General features: G+C 41.7%; 2 protein-coding genes across 3 annotated transcripts; one reads left to right on the top strand and one right to left on the bottom strand.

The window, feature by feature from the left end:
• Window positions 1-45: 45 nt before the first annotated feature.
• LOC311149854 (transmembrane emp24 domain-containing protein 4-like) lies at window positions 46-3744 on the bottom strand. Of its 2 annotated transcripts, XR_014615059.1 has the most exons (6): window positions 3568-3744; window positions 3118-3218; window positions 2698-2823; window positions 2062-2208; window positions 1518-1756; window positions 46-1162 (listed from the first exon to the last, which is right to left on the bottom strand). XR_014615059.1 is itself a non-coding variant. In XM_084187095.1 (5 exons), the coding sequence occupies exons 1-5, from the start codon at window positions 3704-3706 to the stop codon at window positions 1607-1609; spliced, it is 663 nt and encodes a 220-aa protein (XP_084043221.1). In that variant the 5' UTR covers window positions 3707-3741; the 3' UTR covers window positions 46-1606. The 2 variants fall into 2 exon arrangements, 1 of the variants encoding a protein (XP_084043221.1); XM_084187095.1 differs by having other exon boundaries at window positions 46-1756; window positions 3568-3741.
• Window positions 3745-4162: 418 nt separating this feature from the next.
• LOC311149843 (protein FAM50A-like) lies at window positions 4163-22919 on the top strand. The gene is made up of 13 exons (XM_084187080.1): window positions 4163-4478; window positions 4609-4693; window positions 4837-4936; window positions 5340-5488; window positions 5997-6073; window positions 8315-8381; window positions 11731-11792; window positions 13528-13604; window positions 20847-20901; window positions 21613-21661; window positions 21759-21829; window positions 21964-22074; window positions 22614-22919. The coding sequence occupies exons 1-13, from the start codon at window positions 4368-4370 to the stop codon at window positions 22620-22622; spliced, it is 1023 nt and encodes a 340-aa protein (XP_084043206.1). The 5' UTR covers window positions 4163-4367; the 3' UTR covers window positions 22623-22919.
• Window positions 22920-23070: the final 151 nt, after the last annotated feature.

Genomic DNA, 23070 nt, shown 5'->3' with positions numbered 1-23070 from the left:
GTAAATGATTGTTATATAAACAAAGAACCACAGATGTGAATCAAATCCTTTTTCAATTTTTATTGAGTACATTGAAATGACAGCCAACCAAAAGTAAAACCCTTAATAATGACAAATGAAGACCTTGTGACTTTATTCCTCATCATACCACTACAGTATTGTCATTAAACATTGTATTCGCAGCTTACTGATATCTAGATTGTAACCTAAACCTTGTTCAGTTTTGAATAACTTCATGGTATTTTATCATGGGCATTAATTTCACAACATTCAAATGTAATTTACACCTGATTTAATGATTTAGTTGGTCTTTTAAAAAAAACGTGTCTGTTTGGACCTCTAGAAACAAATAATGATGTTTCCTGGAATGGTACTCTTCAACAGAAACTAAGGATGTGGATGCCATTCGGCTTGTGAACTGCTGTTTGGGAGTGAACAAGTTAGTCATTAAGATATCCCTATTATTAGCTATGTTACAATCATGTTAGTAGACTAAATCACAATCTAGTCCAAATACAAGTGTGTAAACCAAAAGTGTACAGTTTGCAGAAAGACCAAGATCTACAAAATACTAGTCATGCGGATCTGTGACTGCTTAGTCCAAAGTGACAAATGAAAGTTAACTTGGGTACATTTGCCACTGCTTATATGTACAGTCCAACAAAGTTTATAAAACAAAAACTATACAACAGTAGACATAATAAAACAAAATGGACACAGGTGCTGCTTACTCCTTATCACAATAATTCAAATCACTGAATAATAATGGACAATACATAACACACTGGATGGTCTCAATTAATTTGCTTCCCAGGTTTAAAGGGGCAATCTGCAGTTGCTACATACATTTTTAGACTTAGAACTAATATGTACCCATTGATTCTTGAAGAATATAACTTTTATAAATGCCTCATGAGTTTAGTTTCTGTCGTACCCCATCAGAACCCAAAATAGAAGCTTATTTTACTCCAGTGTTTGTAAACAAAGTAAATGTAAACAAACACTAGCCTCAGAACATGGTTAAAACTATCATTTTGATCTCATAGTTGGTCAGGCCTTGAATTTATAGCTGTCTAAAAATGTGAGTTTTTTTTTTTTTTTTTTTTTTTAAACGGCCCCATCCCTCAGCTGCAGATTACCCCTTTAAAGGGCAATTCTACCACTTGTCAACCTCATTCATTATCTCCAGCACAATACCAGTGTCAACATATGTGAAACGGCACATTTCTACATTTTGTAGAAAAAAAATTAAGTAAAGTTCTACCCGATGACATCAAAAGTTAAAACATTTTAAAAACAGTGATTTTCAAACTATGAGATTTGCGGTGACATGGGGAGCAAGAAAATACCCTCCCTTGGGCTAGAAACTCGTTGCAGGTTTGGAAAATCACTTTTTTACTTTTAATCCTAGTCACAGAGAAGCGTTATTATAGGACCTTATCTTTTTAACTACAAATGCACTGTTTTTGAATAATTGACGTTGAAAGTGGCGGAATTGCCCTTTTAAGCATCTCTACTAATCACATCAACACCATGTCTCTCTGCCAGTCAGCTCTGTATGGCTGTGACGTCTGTCTTGAACTCAATCAGTGATGTCCTGTGGGCACTACACCAACTTCTTGGCCTCAAAGAAGCTCTTGAGGTGCTTCATCTGCCATATGCCAGTGGTGAGGAGAATAAGTGTCTGAGCTATAGACCACCAAAGCACACGCTGGTTAGTGCTCTCACTCGTCATGCGGAACCGCTCCTCACGATACTGTGAAGAGACAGACAGTCACTAGAACACTGAAAGACAAGGTGAAGTCCTCACGATACTGTGAAGAGACAGACAGTCACTAGAACACTGAAAGACAAGGTGAAGTCCTCACTATACTGTGAAGAGAGACAGACAGTCACTAGAACACTGAAAGACAAGGTGAAGTCCTCACGATACTGTGAAGAGACAGACATTCTACAACACTGCTTTGTATGACATGTTTAAATACATTTCAATATTTATTATCACATATGTTGTGGCTTTAGTTATTCAACTGAAAATGTAGACTTTATCTTTCAACTCACCCGCTGATAGTTTTGCTCTTTCTGGATTTGTTCTACTTGGTCCAGTAATTGTCGAGCTCTTAATTGCAGCTCTGTGAGCTTGTCTTTTGCTGCGATTTCGGGGTAGTTGTTGGTATGCTCACCGACCTGAATATCTAGGTGCACTCTCTGTAAGATAGAACACAAGGATAGAATGCCAGACTTGTGTATGTGTGCCATTCAGAGGGTGAATGGGCAAGACAAAAGATGTAAGTGCCTTTGAACGGGGCATGGTAGTAGGTGCCAGGCGCACCGGTTTGAGTGAAGAACGGCAACGCTGCTGGGTTTTTCATGCTCAACAGTTTCCCATGTGTATCAAGAATGGTCCACCACCCAAATGACATCCTGCTAACTTGACACAACTATGGGAAGCATTGGAGTCAACATAGGCCAGCATCACAGTGGAACGCTTTCGACACCATGTAGAGTCCATGCCCTGATGAATTGAGGCTGTTCTAAGGGCAAAGGGAGGGGGGGGGGGGGGGTGCAACTCAATATTAGGAAGGTGTTCTTAAAGTTTGGTATACTCAGTGTATTTTGTACTTTATGGAAGGTTTTTGTGAGCAGAATATTTTCTGAACAACCCATTCTGTATGAACAACAACATCCCACTCATACCAGTTTGCCACCAGCAAAGAGGGCCATCTTGGTGGAGTTGGAGTGCAGGCAGATCTGATGCTCGCCTGGTGTATGGGACGTAAAGGTGAACCGTCCATCAGACCCATACTGACGAGACAGGATTATCTAGAATAGAGGGTTGGAAAGCAATAAGAGACATGCCGATGAAACACTTGGAGGCGTGTGCATGAAAGATGTGATTTTAGATTTTGTCTATGTATTGTGTGATGCAAAATGAATTGCCTCATTGAGGTCATTCAGGTTTTCTGAACATACAAACTGTAGTGACTGTACACATTTGAGTGTGTGTTAACTTTATATCTTAATCTCTCATGGACTGACAACGTAAATTACGCATTTTTGTTCTGGGTTAACCGAGATTATTTTACATCTAATCTCTTTTCTCATTGATGGACTGACCTTAGTATCCGGATCCTTGATCTCCACATGCATTCCAAGGCCAGGGGTGGCTGGGAGGAAGGATCCGGTCTGCTTGTCCCACAGCTGGGTCCTGTATTTCCCTAATGATAGAGAGGTATAAATAATCTTATGAAAGGCTATTCCTCATATCGTCAATAGATGGCATAATTTACTCCATCTCAAATAACAATACACTACACTGGCTCACCCCATATTAGCGTTTATCATCTTCTCATCTTTTGAAGCTAGCTAGAAAACATTTATTTATTAAGACCCATGTGATAGATATTTTTCATCCATCAAATCTACATCAGTCAGGAAATAAAAGACATGCATGCACTGACTGACTGGCTTAATAAAAATAGCCTATGGGCCAGAAGCAGCTAGCTAACTAGGTAGCTAACGTTAACCAGCAATAGCTAACGCTAAAACCATAGCTAACTAACTTACCAATAACCATAGTCTCATCTGGAATTTCCTCTATAAAGCATTTTTTCTCTGTCTCCCCAATGTGAAAATAGAGAGAGTAACTTGGAGAGAGCCAAGCAAATAATATGATAATTCCGGCGCCAGGTACAGTGAGCATCATGTTAAATCAGCTTTGTTGTCACCATCAGCAGAGTCAGTGCAGTAGATGCTAGTGATGGGTCGTTCGCGAACAAACGGCTCTTTTTGAACGGATCTTTTTGGTGAACGTTGGGAACCGAATCGCATCGGTGAAAGAGCCGTTCATTTGGTTCCCTGATTTGCATACGGCTACTACTGCTTTCTGAGCTCAAAACAACGTTTTTCTGCAGATAAGTTACAAAATAATGATCTAAAGAGGATGAATCCTCACTGCAGAAACAATAAAAGTGGGGAGAGCGCGTCAATCTGGTCCGTTTGGGAGCCAAATGAGCCGGCTCTTTTACTTGAACTGAGCTAAATGAACCGGCTCATCGAAAAGAGTCCGAATGTCCATCACTAGGAGATGCAAGCAGCTGCTGCTGTACTTTTATTTTGAAACCCCGTCGGAAGTGTTTTTTTTGTTACAGGATCGCACACTGCCCAGAATGCACTTCACCGGGACCGTTTTTGGTGGTGTTGTGATGCTAGGGTATCTCAGCATCTACAATAGCGGTTCGCTGTAAACTGTTAGCGGTTCGCTCTACACTGTTATAAAACGGTGTTTGGTTGTTGTGAAGACAATTTGTCTGTGGCATTTAGCTACTTTTTCAGATTATCGCTGTTTGATTCTCAAAGATATCGTCATGGCGCAGTACAAAGGAGCAGCAAGCGAAGCTGGAAGAGCCATGCAGCTGATAAAAAAGCGTGAAAAGGAAAGAGAACAACTTTCACAGCTAAAGGAGAAAATTGCTCAGGTCAGTTAACTTGTTAGTTAGCAAGCTAAGTAATATTATTGCATATTCTATGCTTTCCAGTTACTGAAAGCCTTCAACGTTACAGCATTACCTATTTCCCCCCTCTTAACTATCTGAATGTCTCCTGCAGGACAACATGGTCAAGTCCAACATCGATAAGAAGTTCTCAGCTCATTATGATGCGGTGGAAGCAGAGCTCAAATCCAGCACTGTTGGTAAGTATTGTAGCTAGCTAGGCAAGTTATAAGAAAATAATGGTATTTTTGCATGTCAGGCACTTCTTTATTACTAGGATGAATGTTTCAATACGTAATTGTTAAGAACACAATCTTACTGCGATACTGTGTTACCTTGTCAGGTCTGGTGACACTCAATGATATGAAGGCCAGGCAGGAGGCACTTGTGAAAGAACGAGAAAAGCAACTGGCCAAGAAGGAGCAATCAAAGGAGTTGATGCTGTGAGTTACTGTATTCCCTGAGTTACTGTATTCCCTGACACTTTTGTCTGCTATGATCTCTCAATGACTCATGATTATGGACGAAGTCTTCTGGTCTTCTGTCGAAAGCTGTTGTCAGTGTCTCTCTTTCTGTCTACCTTCAGGAAGCTGTTGTCAGTGTCTCGTCTCTTTCTGTCTACCTTCAGGAAGCTGTTGTCAGTGTCTCGTCTCTCTTTCTGTCTACCTTCAGGAAGCTGTTGTCAGTGTCTCGTCTCTCTTTCTGTCTACCTTCAGGAAGCTGTTGAGTGTCTCGTCTCTCTTTCTGTCTACCTTCAGGAAGCTGTTGTCAGTGTCTCGTCTCTCTTTCTGTCTACCTTCAGGAATCTGTTGTCAGTGTCTCGTCTCTCTTTCTGTCTACCTTCAGGAAGCTGGAGAAGCAGAAGGAGAAGAAGAGAAAGGAAGAGCAGAAGAGAAAGATAGCCAGTTTATCCTTTAATCCGGAAGATGAAGAGGAGGAGGAAGAGGAGAAAGAGGAGAAAGAGGAGACCGATGAAGAGGAAGAGGAAGAGGACTGTGAGTGGTGTTAATAATAAATCAGTTGTTTATATCCACAAGACTTATGTATTGTAATGAAACAGGCAGGGAGCAGGTCTTGAACCCTCAACCTTCTAGCCCGAAGTCCAGAGCGCCATCGACTGTGCCCCAAAAGCATGCTCGCGTGGCAGAGTTGATCTCCGCGCTTATAAACCCAGGGTCGTTACACAACTCCCTCCTTTCAAAGTGAACGTCCTCGCGCTAACCTACAACTCAACGTCTTACAGGAACGCGCTCACCGGCCAAGCACACGCACGTTCGTGGATGCAAGGTCCGATCCCACTTCTGACACCAATGTAATGAAAAAGGCAGGGAGCAGGTCTCGAACCCTCAACCTTCTAGCCCGAAGTCCAGTGCGCCATCGACTGTGCCCCAAAAGCATGCTCCCGTGGCAGAGTCGATATCCGCGCTTATAAACCCAGGGTCGTTACAGTATATTATTCTTGTCTAAGAACAATCAATGAATACTGACTTTTATCTTCTAAAGATTTCCCTGCTAAGAAGAAGAAGCTAGGGAAGAACCCAGATGTGGACACCAGTTTCCTGCCTGACCGGGACCGAGAGGTGAGCCTTATGCATGCCCACTATTCATAACGAGTCACACTCATTTTCTAAAAATCTAACCTCTCACATTGAAATCTGGCCTGCGTGTAAATCAAGAGTTCTTTGACTACTGTCCAGCATGCACAGGGAATACACTATATACAGTGGGGAAAAAAAGTATTTAGTCAGCCACCAATTGTGCAAATTCTCCCACTTAAAAAGATGAGAGAGGCCTGTACTTTTCATCATAGGTACACGTCAACTATGACAGACAAAATGAGGGGAAAAAATCCAGAAAATCACATTGTAGGATTTTTAATGAATTTATTTGCAAATTATGGTGGAAAATAAGTATTTGGTCAATAACAAAAGTTTCTCAATGCTTTGTTATATACCCTTTGTTGGCAATGACACAGGTCAAACGTTTTCTGTAAGTCTTCACAAGGTTTTCACACACTGTTGCTGGTATTTTGACACCCAAACGAGGACATTGCGTTCATCCACCTCTGGCCTGCTGGCTCCCCTTCCTCTGCGGAAGCACAGCTCCCCCTCAGCCCAGTCAAAACTGTTCGCTGCTCTGGCACCCCAATGGTGGAACAAGCTCCCTCACGACGCCAGGACAGCGGAGTCACTCACCACCTTCCGGAGACAATTGAAACCCCACCTCTTTAAGGAATACCTGGGATAGGCTAAAGTATTCCTTCTAACCCCCCCCCCCCCCCCAAATTGTAAAGTGGTTATCCCACTGGCTATAGGGTGAACGCACCAATTTGTGAGTCGCTCTGGCTAAGAGCGTCTGCTAAATGACGTTAATGTGCCCTTGAGCAAGGCACTTAACCCTAATTGCTCCTGTAAGTCGCTCTGGTTAAGAGCGTCTGCTAAATGACTAAAATGTAAATGTAAATTTTGGCCCATTCCTCCATGCAGATCTCCTCTAGAGCAGTGATGTTTTGGGGCTGTCGCTGGGCAACACGGACTTTCAACTCCCTCCAAAGATTTTCTATGGGGTTGAGATCTGGAGACTGGCTAGGCCACTCCAGGACCTTGAAATGCTTCTTACGAAGCCACTCCTTCGTTGCCCGGGCGGTGTGTTTGGGATCATTGTCATGCTGAAAGACCCAGCCACGTTTCATCTTCAATGCCCTTGCTGATGGAAGGAGGTTTTCACTCAAAATCTCACGATACATGGCCCCATTCATTCTTTCCTTTACACGGATCAGTCGTCCTGGTCCCTTTGCAGAAAAACAGCCCCAAAGCATGATGTTTCCACCCCCATGCTTCACAGTAGGTATGGTGTTCTTTGGATGCAACTCAGCATTCTTTGTCCTCCAAACACGACAAGTTGAGTTTTTACCAAAAAGTAATATTTTGGTTTCATCTGACCATATGACATTCTCCCAATCCTCTTCTGGATCATCCAAATGCACTCTAGCAAACTTCAGACGGGCCTGGACATGTACTGGCTTAAGCAGGGGGACACGTCTGGCACTGCAGGATTTGAGTCCCTGGCGGCGTAGTGTGTTACTGATGGTAGGCTTTGTTACTTTGGTCCCAGCTCTCTGCAGGTCATTCACTAGGTCCCCCCGTGTGGTTCTGGGATTTTTGCTCACCGTTCTTGTGATCATTTTGACCCCACGGGGTGAGATCTTGCGTGGAGCCCCAGATCGAGGGAGATTATCAGTGGTCTTGTATGTCTTCCATTTCCTAATAATTGCTCCCACAGTTGATTTCTTCAAACCAAGCTGCTTACCTATTGCAGATTCAGTCTTCCCAGCCTGGTGCAGGTCTACAATTTTGTTTCTGGTGTCCTTTGACAGCTCTTTGGTCTTGGCCATAGTGGAGTTTGGAGTGTGACTGTTTGAGGTTGTGGACAGGTGTCTTTTATACTGATAACAAGTTCAAACAGGTGCCATTAATAGAGGTAACGAGTGGAGGACAGAGGAGCCTCTTAAAGAAGAAGTTACAGGTCTGTGAGAGCCAGGAATCTTGCTTGTTTGTAGGTGACCAAATACTTATTTTCCACCATAATTTGCAAATAAATTCATAAAAAATCCTACAATGTGATTTTCTGGATTTTTTTCCCTCAATTTGTCTGTCATAGTTGACGTGTACCTATGATGAAAATTACAGGCCTCTCTCATCTTTTTAAGTGGGAGAACTTGCACAATTGGTGGCTGACTAAATACTTTTTTCCCCCACTGTACATGTCCTATGCTGTATATACACAGAGCTCAAGCTTAAAATGTGTTATTGTGAGTTTAGGAGGAGGAGAATCGTCTTCGAGAGGAACTGCGCCAGGAGTGGGAGGGAAAGCAAGAAAAGATTAAGAGTAGGTGTGATAATAAATATCCATGACGATGACATCCACTGCCCTTCTATATTGGTCCCTATGGTACATCCACTGCCCTTCTATATTGGTCCCTATGGTACATCCACTGCCCTTCTATATTGGTCCCTATGGTACATCCACTGCCCTTCTATATTGGTCCCTATGGTACATCCACTGCCCTTATATATTGGTCCCTATGGTACATCCACTGCCCTTCTATATTGGTCCCTATGGTACATCCACTGCCCTTCTATATTGGTCCCTATGGTACATCCACTGCCCTTCTATATTGGTCCCTATGGTACATCCACTGCCCTTCTGTTGGTCCCTATGGTACATCCACTGCCCTTCTATATTGGTCCCTATGGTACATCCACTGCCCTTCTATATTGGTCCCTATGGTACATCCACTGCCCTTCTATATTGGTCCCTATGGTACATCCACTGCCCTTCTATATTGGTCCCTATGGTACATCCACTGCCCTTCTATATTGGTCCCTATGGTACATCCACTGCCCTTCTGTTGGTCCCTATGGTACATCCACTGCCCTTCTATATTGGTCCCTATGGTACATCCACTGTCCTTCTATATTGGTCCCTATGGTACATCCACTGCCCTTCTATATTGGTCCCTATGGTACATCCACTGCCCTTCTATATTGGTCCCTATGGTACATCCACTGCCCTTCTGTTGGTCCCTATGGTACATCCACTGCCCTTCTATATTGGTCCCTATGGTACATCCACTGCCCTTCTATATTGGTCCCTATGGTACATCCACTGCCCTTCTATATTGGTCCCTATGGTACATCCACTGCCCTTCTATATTGGTCCCTATGGTACATCCACTGTCCTTCTATATTGGTCCCTATGGTACATCCACTGCCCTTCTATATTGGTCCCTATGGTACATCCACTGCCCTTCTATATTGGTCCCTATGGTACATCCACTGCCCTTCTGTTGGTCCCTATGGTACATCCACTGCCCTTCTATATTGGTCCCTATGGTACATCCACTGTCCTTCTATATTGGTCCCTATGGTACATCCACTGCCCTTCTATATTGGTCCCTATGGTACATCCACTGCCCTTCTGTTGGTCCCTATGGTACATCCACTGCCCTTCTATATTGGTCCCTATGGTACATCCACTGTCCTTCTATATTGGTCCCTATGGTACATTCACTGCCCTTCTATATTGGTCCCTATGGTACATCCACTGCCCTTCTATATTGGTCCCTATGGTACATCCACTGCCCTTCTATATTGGTCCCTATGGTACATCCACTGCCCTTCTATATTGGTCCCTATGGTACATCCACTGCCCTTCTATATTGGTCCCTATGGTACATCCACTGCCCTTCTGTTGGTCCCTATGGTACATCCACTGCCCTTCTATATTGGTCCTTATGGTACATCCACTGCCCTTCTATATTGGTCCCTATGGTACATCCACTGCCCTTCTATATTGGTCCCTATGGTACATCCACTGCCCTTCTATATTGGTCCCTATGGTACATCCACTGCCCTTCTATATTGGTCCCTATGGTACATCCACTGCCCTTCTATATTGGTCCCTATGGTACATCCACTGCCCTTCTATATTGGTCCCTATGGTACATCCACTGCCCTTCTATATTGGTCCCTATGGTACATCCACTGCCCTTCTATATTGGTCCCTATGGTACATCCACTGCCCTTCTATATTGGTCTCTATGGTACATCCACTGCCCTTCTATATTGGTCCCTATGGTACATCCACTGCCCTTCTTTATTGGTCCCTATGGTACATCCACTGCCCTTCTATATTGGTCCCTATGGTACATCCACTGCCCTTCTATATTGGTCCCTATGGTACATCCACTGTCCTTCTATATTGGTCCCTATGTTACATCCACTGCCCTTCTATATTGGTCCCTATGGTACATCCACTGCCCTTCTATATTGGTCCCTATGGTACATCCACTGCCCTTCTATATTGGTCCCTATGGTACATCCACTGCCCTTCTATATTGGTCCCTATGGTACATCCACTGCCCTTCTATATTGGTCCCTATGGTACATCCACTGCCCTTCTATATTGGTCCCTATGGTACATCCACTGCCCTTCTATATTGGTCCCTATGGTACATCCACTGCCCTTCTATATTGGTCCCTATGGTACATCCACTGCCCTTTTATATTGGTCCCTATGGTACATCCACTGCCCTTCTATATTGGTCCCTATGGTACATCCACTGCCCTTCTATATTGGTCCCTATGGTACATCCACTGCCCTTCTATATTGGTCCCTATGGTACATCCACTGCCCTTCTATATTGGTCCCTATGGTACATCCACTGCCCTTCTATATTGGTCCCTATGGTACATCCACTGCCCTTCTATATTGGTCCCTATGGTACATCCACTGCCCTTCTATATTGGTCCCTATGGTACATCCACTGCCCTTCTATATTGGTCCCTATGGTACATCCACTGCCCTTCTATATTGGTCCCTATGGTACATCCACTGCCCTTCTATATTGGTCCCTATGGTACATCCACTGCCCTTCTATATTGGTCCCTATGGTATATCCACTGCCCTTCTATATTGGTCCCTATTGTACATCCACTGCCCTTCTATATTGGTCCCTATGGTACATCCACTGCCCTTCTATATTGGTCTCTATGGTACATCCACTGCCCTTCTATATTGGTCCCTATGGTACATCCACTGCCCTTCTATATTGGTCCCTATGGTACATCCACAGCCCTTCTATATTGGTCCCTATGGTACATCCACTGCCCTTCTATATTGGTCCCTATGGTACATCCACAGCCCTTCTATATTGGTCCCTATGGTACATCCACTGCCCTTCTATATTGGTCCCTATGGTACATCCACTGCCCTTCTATATTGGTCCCTATGGTACATCCACTGCCCTTCTATATTGGTCCCTATGGTACATCCACTGCCCTTCTATATTGGTCCCTATGGTACATCCACCACCCTTCTATATTGGTCCCTATGGTACATCCACTGCCCTTCTATTAGTCCCTATGGTACATCCACAGCCCTTCTATATTGGTCTCTATGGTAAAGATAAATAAATAAATAGGTCATTTAGCAGACGCTCTTATCCAGAGCGACTTACAGGAGCAATTAGGGTTAAGTGCCTTGCTCAAGTGCACATCGACAGATTTTTCACCTAGTCAGCTCGGGGATTAGAACCAGCGACCTTTCGGTTACTGGCACAACGCTCTTAACCACTAAGCTACCTGCCGCCCTAAGATGAGTTTAAATGAATAGTTCACCACCCTGCTAATTACAACCTTGTCATGATAATGACACTCATTAATCTTCTGTGCAGGTGAAGAAATTGAGATCACATTCTCCTACTGGGATGGATCGGGGCATCGTAAGACTGTCAAGGTACAGTGAGACAAAACAGGTTTCTGCCGGAAAGCAAATCCATTGTTGGAGCTATACATGAACTTTCCGTCCATGTACAGTTGATGTCGGAAATTTACATACACCTTAGCCAAATACATTTAAACTCGTGTTTCACAATTCCTGACATTTAATCCTAGTAAAAATTCCCTGTCTTAGGTCAGTTAGGATCACCAATTTATTTTAAGAATGTGAAATGTCAGAATAATAGTAGAGAGAATTATTTATTTCAGCTTTTATTTCTTTCATCACATTTCCAGTGGGGTCAGAAGATTAAATACACTCAATTAGTATTTGGTAGCATTGCCTTTAAATTGTTTAACTTGGGTCAAATGTTTCGGGTAGCCTTCCACAAGCTTTCCACAATAAGTTGGGTGAATTTTGGCCCATTCCTCCTGACAGAGCTGGTGTAACTGAATCAGGTTTGCAGGCCTCCTTGCTCGCACACGCTTTTTCAGTTCTGCCCACACATTTTCTATAGGATTGAGGTCAGGGCTTTGTGATGGCCATTTTGCCACAACTTTGGAAGTATGCTTGGGGTCATTGTCCATTTGGAAGACCCATTTGCGACCAAGCTTTAACTTCCTGACTGATGTCTTGAGATGTTGCTTCAATATATCCACATCATTTTCCTTCCTCATGATGCCATCTATTTTGTGAAGTGCACCAGTCCCTCCTGCAGCAAAGCTCCCCCACAGCATGATGCTGCCACCCCCGTGCTTCACGGTTGGGTTGGTGTTCTTCGGATTGCAAGCCACCCCCTTTATCCTCCAAACATAACGATGGTCATTATGGCCAAACAGTTCAACTTTTGTTTCATCAGACCAGAGGACATTTCTCCAAAAAGTAAGATCTTTGACCCCATGTGAAGTTGCAAACTGTAATCTGGCTTTTTTATGGCGGTTTTGGAGCAGTGGCTTCTTCCTTGCTGAGCTGCCTTTCAGGTTATGTCGATATAGGACTTGTTTTACTGTGGATATAGATACTTTTGTACCTCTTTCCTCCAGCATCTTCACAAGGTCCTTTGCTGTTGTTCTGGGATTGATTTGCACTTTTCGTACCAAAGTACGTTCATCTCTAGGAGACAGAACGCGTATCCTTCCTGAGCGGTATGACGGCTGCGTGGTCCCATGGTGTTTATACTTGCGTACTATTGTTTATACAGATGAACGTGGTATCTTCAGGCGTTAGGAAATTGCTCCCAAGGATGAACCAGACTTGTGGAGGTCTACAATTTCTTTCCTGAGGTCTTGGCTGATTTCTTTTGATTTTCCCATGATGTCAAGCAAAGAGGCACTGAGTTTGATGGTAGGCCTTCAAATACATCCACAGGTACACCTCCAATTTACTCAAATGATGTCAATTAGCCTATCAGAAGCTTCTAAAGCCATGACATCATTTTCTGGAATTTTCCAAGCTGTTTAAAGGCACAGTCAACTTAGTGTATGTAAACTTCTGACCCACTGGAATTGTGATACAGTGAATTATAAGTGAAATAATCTGTCTGTAAACAATTGTTGGAAAAATTACTTGTGTCATGCACAAAGTAGATGTCCTAACCGACTTGCCAAAACTCTAGTTTCTTAACAAGAAATGTGTGGAGTGGTTGAAAAACGAGTTTTAATGACTCCAACCTAAGTGTATGTAAACTTCCGACTTCAACTGTACCTACCTGTACACTATAGCATGTATCAGTCTACACTGTTGTTTACTACAGATGAAGAAAGGCAACACCATGCAGCAGTTCCTTCAGAAAGCACTGGAGGTCCTGAGGAAAGATTTCAGTGAGCTCAGGTAAGAGGTGATGAGTGACTGAAGCGGTGGCTTTGGTTTTATATAGGAGGTATTCACTAGAAAACAGAATGAAACTGGGAGGGACCTACCTGAATTTTTTCCAATAGAAACTCTTTTTCGTTTCAAAACGTTTTCCATTTGCAGTAAACTATTTCCTTAGTAAAATGTTTTGCAACTGTTTGCTACAGTCTTCGTCTAATGAATACACCCTAGGTTTATAGTGTCCTGCAGCGAGTGCCCACGGGCACTAACATTATAGCATTACCATTGATTTGATCCTTTTTTATAATTTATTACATTTGTAAAGCGTTTTTCATTATACAACAATATCAAAGTGCATAAAATAAAATATATATTAGAAAAATAGTTAAGTTTAAATATATATATATATATACACACACACACACACAGTACCAGTCAAAAGTTTGGACACACCTACTCATTCCAGGGTTTTTCTTTATTTTTACTATTTTCTATTTTTACTATTTTGTAATAGTGAAGACATCAAAACTATGAAATAACACATGTATCATGTAGTAAACAAAAAAGTGTTAAACAAATCAAAATATATTTTATATTTGAGATTCTTAAATTAGCCACCCTTTGCCTTGATGACAGCTTTGCACATTCTTGGCATTCTCTCAACCAGCTTCATGAGGTAGTCACCTGGAATGCATTTCAATTAACAGCTGTGCCTTCTTAAAAGTTAATTTGTGAAATGTATTTCCTTCTTAATGCGTTTGAGCCAATCAGTTGTGTTGTGACAAGATAGGGGGGGTATACAGAAGATAGCCCTATTTGGTACAAGACCATGTTCATATTATGGCAGGAACAGCTCAAATAAGCAAAGAGAAACGACAGTCCATCATTACTTTAAGACATGAAGGTCAGTCAATCCGGAAAATGTCAAGAACTTTGAAAGTTTCTTCATGTGCAGTCGCAAAAACCATCAAGCGCTATGATGAAACTGGCTCTCATGAGGTCTGCGACAGGAATGGAAGACCCAGAGTTAACTCTGCTGCAGAGGATAAGTTAATTGGAGTTACCAGACTCAGAAATTGCAGGCCAAATAAATGCTTCACAAAGTTCAAGTAACAGACACATCTCAACATCAACTGTTCAGAGGGAACCGTGTGAATCAGGCCTTCATGGTCGAATTGCCGCAAAGAAACCACTACTAAAAGACACCAATAATAAGAAGAGACCTGCTTGGGCCAAGAAACACGAGCAATGGACATTAGACCGGTGGAAATGTGTCCTTTGGTCTGGAGTCCAAATTGGAGATTTTGGGTTCCAACCGCCGCGGCTTTGTGAGACGCGGTGTGGGTGAACGGATGATCTCCACATGTGTATTTCCCACCGTAAAGCATGGAGGAGGAGGTGTTATGGTGTGGGGGTGCTTTGCTGGTGACACTGTCTGTGATTTATTTAGAATTCAAGGCACACTTAACCAGTATGGCTACCACAGCATTCTACAGCTATACGCCATCCCATCTGGTTTGGGCTTAGTGGGACTATCATTTGTTTTTCTACAGGACAATGACCCAACACACCTCCAGGCTGTGGAAGGGCTATTTTACCAAGAAGGAGAGTGATGGAGTGCTGCATCAGATGACCTGGCCTCCACAATCCCCCGACCTCAACCCAATTGAGATGGTTTGGGATGAGTCAGACCGCAGAGTGAAGGAAAAGCAGCCAACAAGTGCTCAGCATATGTGGGAACTCTTTCAAGACTGTTGGAAAAGCATTCCAGGTGAAGCTGGTTGAGAGAATGCCAAGAGTGTGCAAATTTGTCATCAAGGCAAAGGGTGGCTATTTCAAGATTCTCAAATATAAAATATATTTTGATTTGTTTAACACTTTTTTTGTTTACTACATGATTCCATATTTGTTATTTAATAGTTTTGATGTCTTCACTATTATTCTACAATGTAAAAATAAAGAAAAACCTGTGAATGAGTAGATGTGTCCAAACTTTTGACCGGTAGTACACAGTATATACAGTATATACCATGGAATTGTTGAGTACTCATTTCTGATTGGCTTTAAGGACATTCTAGAGCATGTATTATTTCCTATAATGCACAGTATAATTCAATGGCTATGAAGTTAATTCTTACATGATCTATGTTTGAGCTGCTTTTGAAAGCAAAACTTCAATTTAAAACATTATTGGCATTGTTTAATTCGATTTTCATAATAGCAAACTAGGACTGATGGTTTGGTTCATATAAATATAATGAATAGAACAGGCTTGGAAGCTTGGAAACCGGGCGATTTGACTGGTAAACTCATGGGTACACTGGTATTGTGATGCAATAATATCCATGGTATTTTGGAATGGTCTATCAACTGACATGGATTGCCATGGTAATGTAGAATGTTCATTCAACTGATGTGGCTCATGTAATGTATTTTTTGTAATGTCAGTTGAGTTGAAACAACAAATCACAGCACAGATTGAACATCATGTCTAGAGGGGATCCGTCTTTTGTAAAGTTTACGTCAAAAGTGTATCTTTTTTTTTGGGGGGGGGGGGGGGCGCATTTTAGCTAACCCTAACCCTTTTTCTAACCTTAATTAGCCTAATTCTCTAACCTGCCACGTTTATTCTCCTAACCTGTCGCGCAGGTTCTCCTAAGCCTGCTACGAAAAGTCAATTCTGTCAGAAGCTGGATCCCTTCTAGCCATGACCCAGATTGAAGAGGACACTTCCTGCTTTTACTCTAGGTTCAAAATATACAGGTTAAGAAAACAGGATTCTAATATCACATGACTCCTTGCACCACTATTTAACAAGGGACCAGCTTCCGCATTTGGAATGACTGGGAGTGAATGGTAGCAGCACAGAAAGTTAACCATCAGAGTGAAAAAGAAACACAATCATAGTGAATTTCAGCTAACTACTCAGTGAAAACATAGCATAACTGCTTTACTGTCATTCTATTCATTTAGACCAGGGGTGTCAAACTCATTTTAGCTCAGGGGCCACATGGAGGAAAATCTATTCCCAAGTGGGCCGGACCGGAAAAATCATGGTGTATATATAACTTAAAAACAACAACTTCAGATTGTTTTCTTTGTTTTAATACGATCAACATACAACATAAAGCTGGAGCCTGAGGACAGTGTGTCCAAAATAGTACAAGCCCAACATCACTATTAATCATAAAACACCTCAAGTTTATTTGAAAATTCTAAAGAAAAAGAACACACAAACACACAATACCTCAGTGATTAACAGAACTGTTTCACAGATCACAGAACTATATCAGGGTGTCATTTCTCAGGCAGAAATGTAGATTAAAATAATGAAATCCTGTTCCCCAAACAAGTGCAAGAACCACAGAGTCAAGAATAGGTTAAATATACAAATAAAATAAAATCAATTAAAAACAATAGCACATCAACATAAAAACATATAAACATAAAGCTGGAGCCTGAGGACAGTGTCCAAAAGCACAACATCACTATTAATCATAAAACACCTCAAGTTATTTGAAAGTTCTGAGGACAAAGAACACACAAACACACAATGCCTCAGTGATTCACAGAAGTATATCACAGATCACAGAACTATATCAGGGTGTCATTTCTCAGGCAGAAATGTAGATAAAAATAATGAAATCCTGTTCCCCAAACAAGTGCAAGAACCACATAGTCAAGAATAGGTTAAATATACAAATAAAATAAATTAAAAACAATAGCACATCAACATATAAACATAAATCTGAAAGCGTTGCTCAAACTCCCGTAACAGTCCCGTTATTTTATCTTTGAACCGCTTCATGTCTGCCACATGTTGGGTCGTGCACACATTTTTCAGACAGGGGAAGTGAGCTGCATCACCACCGGCAAGTTGCGTCTCCCACAATGACAGCTTCAACTTGAAAGAACGTATGCTGTCATAATACTGCGTGACAACTTTGTTGCGCCCTTGCAGCTGTTTGTTCAAGTTATTCAGGTGCTCTGTAACATCCACCATAAATGCAAGGTCCGGCATCCATTCTGCGGAATGAAATTCTAACACTGGTTTGCCCTTTTCTTCCATGAACTGTTCAATTTCTTCTCGTAAATCAAAGAAACGCCTCAGCACAGCACCTCGGCTTAACCATCTTACCTCAGTGTGGTATGGCAGGCCATAGATGTGGTCTTTCTCTCTGAGAAGGCTGTCAAACTGACGGTGATTCAGGCTTCTGGATCGGATGAAATTAACAGTTTGGATGACCACCTTCATGACGTTATCCATCTTTAATGACTTGCAACACAAAGCCTCCTGGTGCAAAATACAGTGAAAAGTCAAAAAATCACGTCCTCCATTTGCAGATTGCACTTTCTCTCTGAACTTTGTCACAACGCCTGCTTTTTTCCCGATAATAATAATAATAATAATAATATAATATGCCATTTAGCAGACGCTTTTATCCAAAGCGACTTACAGTCATGCGTGCATACATTTTTTTTTTGTTGTGTATGGGTGGTCCCGGGGATCGAACCCACTACCTTGGCGTTACAAGCGCCGTGCTCTACCAGCTGAGCTACAGAGGACCACCGATCATTGAGGGCGCACCATCTGTAGCCAGGCTGACAGCACGGGACCAGTCCACTCCGACCCTGTCCAGCGCGCCGACGAGTGCGGTAAAAATATCAGCTGCTGTCGTTGTATCTGTCATCGGCACCAACTCCACGAACTCCTCGGTGACGGTCAATGTGTCATCAACTCCGCGGATGAAAAAATGGCCAGTTGTGCAACATCTGTAATGTCCGTGCTTTCATCAATTGCAACCGAAAACGCAATAAATTACTTTACTTTTTGCTTCAACTGGCTGTCCAAATCCACTGAAAGATCGGAAATCCTGTCTGCAACTGTGTTTCTTGTCAGGCTGATATTTGCAAAAGCCTGCCGCTTTTCAGGGCACACAATCTCCGCTGCCTTCATCATGCATGTTTTTACAAATTCACCCTCACTAAATGGTTTTGAAACCACTGCGATTTCATTAGCAATGAGGTAGCTAGCCTTCACTGCAGCGTCACTGATGTCTCGGCTGTGAGTAAACACAGACTGCTGTTTCTTCAGACCCGCCAACAGTTCATTCACCTTCTCTCATCTCCGCTGTCCTTGAAAGTTGTCATATTTGTCGGCATGAAGACTCACATAGTGGCGACGAAGGTTATATTCTTTCAGCACTGCAACATGCTCTGAACACACCAAACATACAGCTTTCCCATTCAATTCCGTGATTAAATAGGATGACCATTTTTCTTGGAACACTCTGCACTCTGCGTCCACTTTTCTCTTTTTTGACAGAGACATACTGGGGCAATGAGGGTGCCAAAGCACATAATGTTAAAAGTAGAAGCCGTAATAAATATTGCGGGCAAAACAAAGTAGCTCATTGGCTGCACGTGCTTGACCTACTTGCTCTGCCCCGGTATAAACAGTTTGCGTGCTTAACACAATTGCTATTGCGCCACCCAGTGGACGCAATTGGAACAGCAGTTTATTTTGTTGAAAAATTGTAGTGCATTTTTATACTTTACAAAAAAAAAAATATTTTTATTTTTCAAAATCATCTCGTTTGCGGGCCTGATCCGGCCCGCGGGCCGTACGTTTGACACCCCTGATTTAGACGTTTAAACAATTATTTACAGACACTTTATTAGTGGATTTCCCGACTGCTGTTCACGGTTTCACTGCTAATCCTGTACAATCCAGCAACAGCGCTGGTCCCATTAATTTGTTTTCGAACTTTATAGTTTTAACCATGTTTTGAGGCTATACAGTGTTTATTACATTTACTTTGTTTACAAACAAGCTTTTGTTTTGGGTTCTGATGGGTACCACAGTTGGAACTAGTCTCATGAGGCATTTATAAGCTTTATTCTTCAAGAATCAATGGATACATATTATTAAGTTATAAGTCCAGAAATGGATGTTGCAACTGCTGATTTCCCCTTCAACCTTCCCATCTTTTACCTAGGTTTTACTCTAGGTTGAAGATGGGTATATTTTAAACCTAGCTTTTACTTCCTGGCATGAGTATACTCAAAATGGCTGCCAGTCCACCCGTTATACCATCGTTTGACTTGAATAGAGATGCTCCTTCTATTCATTCTATTTCTATGGTTCGGTTAGCTAAAGTCTGTTTGGTTACCAAGGCAACTACTGTAGCTATCTAGTCAACTTGCTAGCTACTTCAGTGGATGTTGAACACATTTCTAGAGGGAAATGTGTCAATTATAGCCGCGGTATAAGCAAGATAATCAACTCTCGGTTCTGTGTTCTCTGCGAAATAATGCAACTCTGTGGAAGGTTGGTGCTACTCGGCTAGAACAATTACATTTTACATTTTAGTCATTTAGCAGACGCTCTTATCCAGAGCGACTTACAGTTAGTGAATACATATTTTTTTCATATATTTTTTTTATACTGGCCCCCCGTGGGAAACGAACCCACAACCCTGGCGTTGCAAACGCCATGCTCTATCAACTGAGCTACATCCCTGCCGGCCATTCCCTCCCCTACCCTGGACGACGCTGGGCCAATTGTGCACCGCCCCATGAGTCTCCCGGTCGCGGCCGGCTGCGACAGAGCCTGGATTCGAACCAGGATCTCTAGTGGCACAGTTAGCACTGCGATGAGCCAGATATTTCACTGGATGTGTAAATGTGAAGCATCCGGTAGGCATTTCCACTCACTACCAAATATGGTGGTGAGAGGAAGGCCTGTGGGAGGAATTTGTCCGACATTCTGCTAATTTTCTCATCGATTAAACATTTGATGTCCATACAGTTGTTTTTGTTTCCAAAACTAGAATCTGTAACAAAGAGTGGACTGCGTTTTGTAGACTACCCTTTGCCAAAGTAAAAAAAATATATTATGTTGTTTAGAAAGAGTGCAAGGGCGAATTTAGTTATTGCACATGTGCACTTCAGAGTAGGCGCTTCCTAATGGAAATATGCAAATAAATGCTAGAACGCGCCAATAGGATTTCACTAGCTCGTGTTTGGCTCTGCCCACCTCCTTGCTTGTTCTGCCCACTATGATTAATTTGCTCCCATTGGAAAACGACAGGTTTAGTATTCCAATGTCTTGGGTTAGTTCAAAAAATAAATATTTGGCATCGTGGCACATACCTCCCACATGGTCTATTATTTTCCATAGAATGCATAGCCCCTCGTTGATTATCCCTTACATATATCTATGAAGGAAGGTTGTCAAATGTTGGTTGTTGTTCGTAGGGCTGCTGGTGTGGAACAGCTGATGTATATCAAAGAGGATTTGATCATCCCACATGTAAGTGCTACTAGACTGATTTATCCCATTATACATTTATAGCTCTTCTTGATCTTTAAATTGAACAGTTATCTCTCTGTTTTCTCGTACATCACAGTTAATTATCTCAGTTTTCTCTTACATCACAGTTAATTATCTCTGTGTTTTTTACATTTTAGTCATTTAGCAGACGCTCTTATCCAGAGCGACTTACAGTTATTGAGTGCATACATTTTCATTCTGGCTCCCCCGTGGGAAACGAACCCACAACCCTGGCGTTGCAAGCGCCATGCTCTACCAACTGAGCTACAGGGGACTACTGTTTTCTCATACATCACAGTTAATTATCTCTGTGTTTTCTCATACATCACAGTTAATTATCTCTGTGTTTTCTCATACATCACAGTTAATTATCTCTGTGTTTTCTCATACATCACAGTTAATTATCTCTGTGTTTTCTCATACATCACAGTTAATTATATCTGTTTTCTCATACATCACAGTTAATTATCTCTGTGTTTTCTCATACATCACAGTTAATTATCTCTGTGTTTTCTCTTTTAGCATCATAGTTAATTATATCTGTTTTCTCTTCTAGAATCAGTTAATTATCTCTGTTTTCTCTTCTAGAATCACAGTTAGTTATCTATGTTTTCTCTTCTAGAATCACAGTTAGTTATCTATGTTTTCTCTTCTAGAATCACAGTTAGTTATCTCTGTTTTCTCTTCTAGCATCACAGTTTCTATGACTTCATTGTGACGAAAGCTCGAGGCAAATCTGGTGAGTGGAAACCTCAAAGTTCTTCTAAAATGTACAGCATATTGAAATATGTATGGAAGTTCACTGATGGCATGTATTTAACTTTATTCTACCACAGGCCCACTCTTCAGCTTTGACGTCCACGATGACATTCGGCTGGTGAACGACGCCACGGTTGAAAAAGACGAGGTTAGGAGATCCGTATTGTTTAATCACAATTAATATACTGTTCAATTTCCAAGTGTGTTTTGATACTTTTTAGAATCAAAAGGTAATTTGTCAGTGCAGCTTTAACACCGGTGAGCCTCCTTGGTGTGTCGTAGTCTCACGCAGGTAAAGTGGTGCTGAGGTGCTGGTATGAAAAGAACAAGCACATCTTCCCCGCCAGCCGCTGGGAGCCCTACGACCCGGAGAAGAAATGGGACAAATATACTGTGAGTAGTATGTCTAACTTTAACACACTGCCAATATCTACATTGGAATATTGTAATTGCTTCCTTAGTTTTATCAAACTATGTGATTTTGTATTGTGGGTTTTTATTTCGAGTGTGACGTCATGTCGTCCTCCACAGCACTTCCTCCTGTGGCCAATCACACGTCCAAATAAATCATCAAAGGAATGTAGCGTCAATGGCTAGATAGATTGTTATCGTGCCTAGTGGCTCATGATTTATAGCCTTTTCAAACTGCAACAACGGGATGGTTTCATAAGTAGGCAACACATGACACTGTATGAGTGTCTGTGTTTAAAGCGTTGCATGCATGGTCCTGTTCACTTTCAGTTGTAGGTTCATTAAACATGTCAGAAATGGCTATCTGAGGCAACTCGAAAATAGACCTATTAATAATTGAATAATTATAGTGAAAATGTTATTATTCGGTAAAGCATGGATATGAAGTTGGGAGGTTGATCGTAAAATGTGCAGATGTTGCAACATAAATGAAATATTCTTCTTAATTTCTTGTTTTTCAGATCCGGTGAAAATATTGTCTTCAAGATCATTCTGGACACAAATTTTATTTCTGTGTTTTACTATGAATGTATTGTCAGAAGCATTCTCCTTTCAGATGTAATAAATTGTATTCACTTTAAAACATTATGTTACTCTTCATTGTTACTCCTCAACTTTTTATGTCAATCCCCCAAAGTGTTGTTTTATGAAACCATAGTGATCTCTTTAGCAATAAGATAACAGTTCTGTTTAATAAATATTCCAACTTTAATTTCTATGAAAATATGTGATCCTATTTTTGAAATACAAATAAACCTACACTTGGATGCTGTCCACTGTGTTGATTTAAATTAGATTAGATCAACATGATTAATTCATATTATTATTTTAATTTGGCCTTGTTCATGAATGAGTGTGGTTTGGTTGGCTCCATTATATAATCGTAAGACTCGGCTCTTGGAGATAATTAAAAAACTG

Source organism: Coregonus lavaretus, assembly GCF_964263955.1.
Source record: "Coregonus lavaretus genome assembly, chromosome: 22".
In the NCBI taxonomy this organism is placed as follows: Eukaryota; Metazoa; Chordata; class Actinopteri; order Salmoniformes; family Salmonidae; genus Coregonus; species Coregonus lavaretus.
The sequence above is the reverse complement of the archived record's forward strand: the minus strand, read 5'-3'. Positions and strand labels throughout refer to the sequence as shown.